General features: G+C 41.5%; 1 protein-coding gene across 1 annotated transcript in view; it reads left to right on the forward strand.

The window, feature by feature from the left end:
- CEP78 (centrosomal protein 78) overlaps window positions 1-5,165 on the forward strand; it is a 29,401-nt gene that overhangs the window by 1,946 nt on the left and 22,290 nt on the right. Inside the window, exons 2-5 of the mRNA XM_014454143.1 lie at window positions 84-245; window positions 3,666-3,838; window positions 3,933-4,005; window positions 4,914-5,017. Of these exons, the coding sequence (XP_014309629.1) occupies window positions 84-245; window positions 3,666-3,838; window positions 3,933-4,005; window positions 4,914-5,017 (512 nt within the window). The remainder of the gene's footprint in view (window positions 1-83; window positions 246-3,665; window positions 3,839-3,932; window positions 4,006-4,913; window positions 5,018-5,165) is intronic.

A 5,165-nucleotide genomic window follows, 5' to 3' on the forward strand; every position in this document is an offset into this window, starting at 1 on the left:
GAGGCTGCGCCCGACGAGTGGACATTATTATCGCCATTATGAATGCCCGTTCCCGGATCATAATTCGATGCATCTGCCCTGAGGATCGCTGCCGACGGCGGGAGGTCCGTGTTTGTTTTCCGATACTCGAGCGGCTCCGCTTGGTGGAACTGGGGGGCCCGCGGCCGAACGCCCTCAAGATCAAGAGAGATATGCCCCGGATTTTCCCTTCAAGAGCTTCTTACCATCGGGGCTCGGCGATACAGGTTTGCAGTTACCGCTTCTCTTGGTCCGGGTGTCGGTGCCGCGCAGCGGGATTTTTAAAACGGTGCCAGGTGGAGCCTGCGCGCTGGGCCGGTGCTGGGAAGGCGCGCGGCCCGGGCGTCTTACCCGCTCAGCGACCCTGGGCGAGTCCCTACACGTTAAGCCTGTTTTGTCTTCCTTTCCCTTTAGCCCGCGGTATCCGATTTCGCCGACGTGCTGGCGGCACCAGTGACTGACCGGTCAGGAAAGTGTAGTGTGTCAGTCACCGGTGACTGACAAGGCCCCTTACGTGTTAAGGCCTCCAGGTCTTTTTTCTTATCTGTAACCTGGGCTTAACACCCTCTATATCAGCGGTTCTCAACCTATGGGTCGCGACCCCTTTGGGGGTCGAACGACCCTTTCACAGGGGTCGCCTAAGACCATCGGGAAATATATATAATTACGTATTGTTTTTGTGATTAATCACTATGCTTTAATTATGTTCACTTTGTAACAATGAAAATATATCCTGCATATCAGATATTTACATGACGATTCATAACAGTAGCAAAATTACAGTTATGAAGTAGCAACGAAAATAATTTTATGGTTGGGGGTCACCACAACATGAGGAACTGTATTCAAGGGTCGTGGTATTAGGAAGGTTGAGAACCACTGCTCTATATGGTGATGGCAAGAATCCCCGGAGTTAACGGTTGTAGAGCACTTAGCACAGTTTGGGACATCAGTAAGCATCCTACAGATGTTACCTAGTTTATGCAATGGCTTCACCTAGTGCAGAACACAGCAATTAGGAATTTTGTGCATCCCAGCCTTTTGCTGCATTTCAAGACAGGGCTCTCTGTTCCGGGATAAAGAGGGGGGGAGGGTGTTGTTTTAATAGCATCATATAGTGGACAGAGCATAGGTGTAAATGCAGCCTAGGGTTTAAATTCCAGGGTTTACACTGTGTGTGAGCTGGGCAGGTTATTTTTGAACTGCAGGACAATTGTAAATTGACATGAAAAACCACTCTTTCCATGGGTTCTGAATTAGCAGGTTAGGTGTGTAAAGGATCCTGGCACTTGCACGAGCTCAGTCAGCTCGGAGCCCTGGGGGAGGCTGCAGTGAGCCCAAGCACAGCAGTCAGTACTCTGAAAGAAGTGAGTTCTGGTGCTGCAGTGTGCAAATATTGGAAGGGAAGGTCCAAGAAAGGCTCCTTGGAGGAGGCATCCTTTCTAAAAATGTGCAGAAGCGACTCAGAGGGCAGGAAGGGGCAGCTGTGTCAAAGTTTGAGAAATATAAGACTATCTGGCAAAACTAAGGTGCGGGACTAGAACTCCAGGTTTGAGAAAGAAGTGACTTGAGACTAGAATCCTGGTGGGGGGCAAATAGGGAGGGGCCTTTTCCTCCTTACAGAAGGCAGCTGATTGGGAGGACGGCGAATTGTAATCTAAGGGCCCAAATTAAGATAAAAAGGAGGAGGACTGGGTTACAGAGACCAAAGAGATAGAATGGATGTGGCCTGGTGACCAGTTAAAAGAGGGAAGGCAGCAAATCTGGGTGACAGTCTAAAGCAGCACTTTTCTGCCCCATCAGAACTGTTCTGTACCTCTGAAGCCTTTAACTGAAGTAATAACTTAGAAATCAAAAGAAATTACAGTTGAAAGGGACCTTAGATCAAGGCCACTGTACTTAATCTTGCCTAATATTTTACATTGAATGTAAGGAAAATGTATCACATAGACCATTCTCTTCAGAGTTCCTTTACTGAACCTTCTTTATCGCTTGCATCCAGTGGGTCTAGGTCAGTGATGGCGAACCTATGACACGCGTGTCAGAGGTGACACACGAACTCATTTTTTTGGTTGATTTTTCTTTGTTAAATGGCATTTAAATATATAAAATAAATATCAAAAATATAAGTCTTTGTTTTACTATGGTTGCAAATATCAAAAAATTTCTATATGTGACACGGCACCAGAGTTAAGTTAGGGTTTTTCAAAATGCTGACACGCCGAGCTCAAAAGGTTCGCCATCACTGGTCTAGGTTATAGATTTTAACCTCCTAAATTTTCTTCTTTATCCTTAATTACATTTTGCCTGGGCTATTACAGAAGCTTCTAGCTGGTTTTGCTGTCCCTGAGTTCAGTTTCTCTCAGTTCATCCGAGTACTCAAGTAGTCTTGAGTGATCTTCTAAAATGAAAAGATATGCTGCCCAGCTGGCCTGGCTCAGGGTTGGCCTATGAACCTGGAGGTCACAGTTCGATTCCCGATCAGGGCATATGCCCAGGTTGTGGGCGTGATCTCCCAATGCGGGGCATGGAGGCAGCCAATCAGTGATTCTCTGTCACCTTTGATGTTTCTATCTTTCTCCCTCTCCCTTCCTCTCTGAAATCAATAAAAATTTATTTTATAAAATAAAATGAAAAGATATGTTTAAAATAATGCTTATAATGGTTAATGCCCACAGGATTAGTGCATGTTGGTTTGTACAGCTTGTGTTCTGCACAGAGGTTTGAAATCTGAGCTGTGCTCTGCCAGGTCTCATGGAGCTAGTTGGCTCTGAGGAGGGGGTGCTTTTTCTTATCTTAAGTAGGTACCTCTTTCTAATCCTTTCCTTTATCTAACTGGCCCTTCAGCAGTGGGGTGCTTTTTTCTACCCTGCAGAGGCACCTGTTCCATTGGTATCCCTGATATCATCTGTGGGTTTAAAACTGTACTCTCTCCCAGACCTACTCCGGCCAGCCTCTCTATTTTAATTTCTATCTCTTCCCCCACTTGCACCCTAGCCTTTCTTGTCAGTACCTGGCAGATGTTGGCTTGGAAGTCTTTGCCTATGTGCTCCCTCTATAGTTAATGCACCTCCCACTCGACTCTGTGTAGTCATTCTCATCTTTCTAGATCAGAAATTTTAACCTTTTTCATCTCATAGCACACATAAACTAATTACTAAAATTCTTTGGTACATAAAAAAATATATTTTTTGCCAATCTGACAGAAATAGATATGATTTTTATTCATTCACACTGGATGGCTATTATGTTGGCTGGGTTTTTTGTTTGTTTGCTTACATAGTTTATGTTTCTATATCTTATGTGGTTGAAGTTTTGAGTTTACATGTGTCCTTCCTTAACGAAGGCTTTAAGGGTAGATGTCATTTCTATGCCTTAGCACAGAGCAGATGCTTTTTATTTTTTTTTAATACTCACCGGAGAGTTGTTGTTTTTATTGATTTTAAAGAGAGAGGAGGGGGATGCGAGGGAGAGACAAAGAGAGAAGAGGAGAGAAACATCCATCAGTTGCCTCCTGTATTCGCTCCAACCAGGGATCAAACCCAAAACCTAGGTATGTGCCCTGACTGGAAATCAAACCTGCGACCTTTTTAATAATGATAAAATGTATGGTTGAAATCACTAACTTTATAATCCTTTTGCTTTAGGTTCTGATAGAAATAAAGTTTGCAGAAGTCGAGTTCCTGCAATAAGAAACAAGGATGTGACCTTCCAGCTATGCAAAGCTCTTAAATGCTGTTTAAGTGCATCAAATGCTCTCAAGAACCTGGAACTAAATGGACTAGTTCTGAGAGAAAGAGATTTAACTATTTTAACAAAGGTAAGCCTTCTCCATTGTGTCCTGAGAACATTTAATAGTTGCTTTTGGCGGAAACTAAACCAATAAATTTTTTAACCTTTTCTCCCCGTTAAAGGGATTGAATAAATCAGCTACTTTGGTGCAACTGTCTCTTGCAAATTGTCCGATTGGAGATGGAGGTTTAGAAAGTGAGTCTTAATCTTACTTAAGTCTCTTCTCATCAGACTAGTCTTATGATTCCCTACATGCCATGTTAATTCCTATCTGGATGTTTTCTTGGTGCTGCCTCTATCTGAATTGTTTCTTGTGCCTGCTCAAACCTTGGTCCAATATCACTTGTACATGAAAGCTCATCATGTGCAATACTTTCTGAATTAATTTTACTTAAGGTTGTGTTAAGCCACAGCTACACAAATATGTAATATTTTGTATTTACTGTTTGTTTTTTATGTTTGTTCATCTCTAAGAAATATTATGGGAGGGGAAATAGCTAAATATAAAGAGAAAAAAATCAGTATTATTTTTCAATCGTTAGAACACCTATATGTAACCATAATTATAATGCACTATGGTGTGTGCTAAAATAGGAAATATATGCAAAGTACTATGAGGGGTAAGAAGCCTACATTTCAATTTGAGGGAACCATGTTTTGAGGTCCTCTAACGTATATTGCTCTAGTATGTTGTACATCACCTAGTAAAATTTTGGATTTATAATTTACATTTAAATTGTTGATTGATAATCGAGATGAGGTTATAGGAAATGAAAATAGGAAGACTTAGGCTTTTTAGTTTTCCTATGTCTCAAAAGGTTGATAGTACTTTACTGAGAGGTTAGGAATAAAGTTTGCAAAATTTAGAGTCCAGTTTTAGCATCTAAATAGAATTAAACTTGTTATAAACTGGAATAACGCTTTGTTACTGCCATGTTTTAGAATGCACCAATCCATATCTGTTCTCTGCAAAAATCGTAGATGATGGTTTTTAGAGTACAGCTATAAACCTCCAGTAGACTCAAGAAAAGTGAGTAAATCAAGATTGATCAGACTCTATAGGCTCTTTATCTTACCGCATGTGGTTTTTTCCCCCCGTTTAGTTGTTTGTCAAGGTATAAAGAACTCTGTCACTCTTAAGACAGTAAACTTCACTGGGTGTAATCTGACGTGGCAGGGAGCAGTTCACATGGCCAAGATCTTAAAGGTGATTTTGTTTACATTTTCATGAAAACATACTATGTGATTGAAGCGCATTACTATTTTGATGCAATATGGTAGTTATTTTCATCTTTTGATACATGTGGTAATTATAGTTTAGTTTTGTGGAGAATATGACCAGTTTTTAGTTTGGG

This window comes from Myotis lucifugus, unplaced genomic scaffold, assembly GCF_000147115.1.
Source record: "Myotis lucifugus unplaced genomic scaffold, Myoluc2.0 scaffold_31, whole genome shotgun sequence".
NCBI classification, from domain to species: domain Eukaryota; kingdom Metazoa; phylum Chordata; class Mammalia; order Chiroptera; family Vespertilionidae; genus Myotis; species Myotis lucifugus.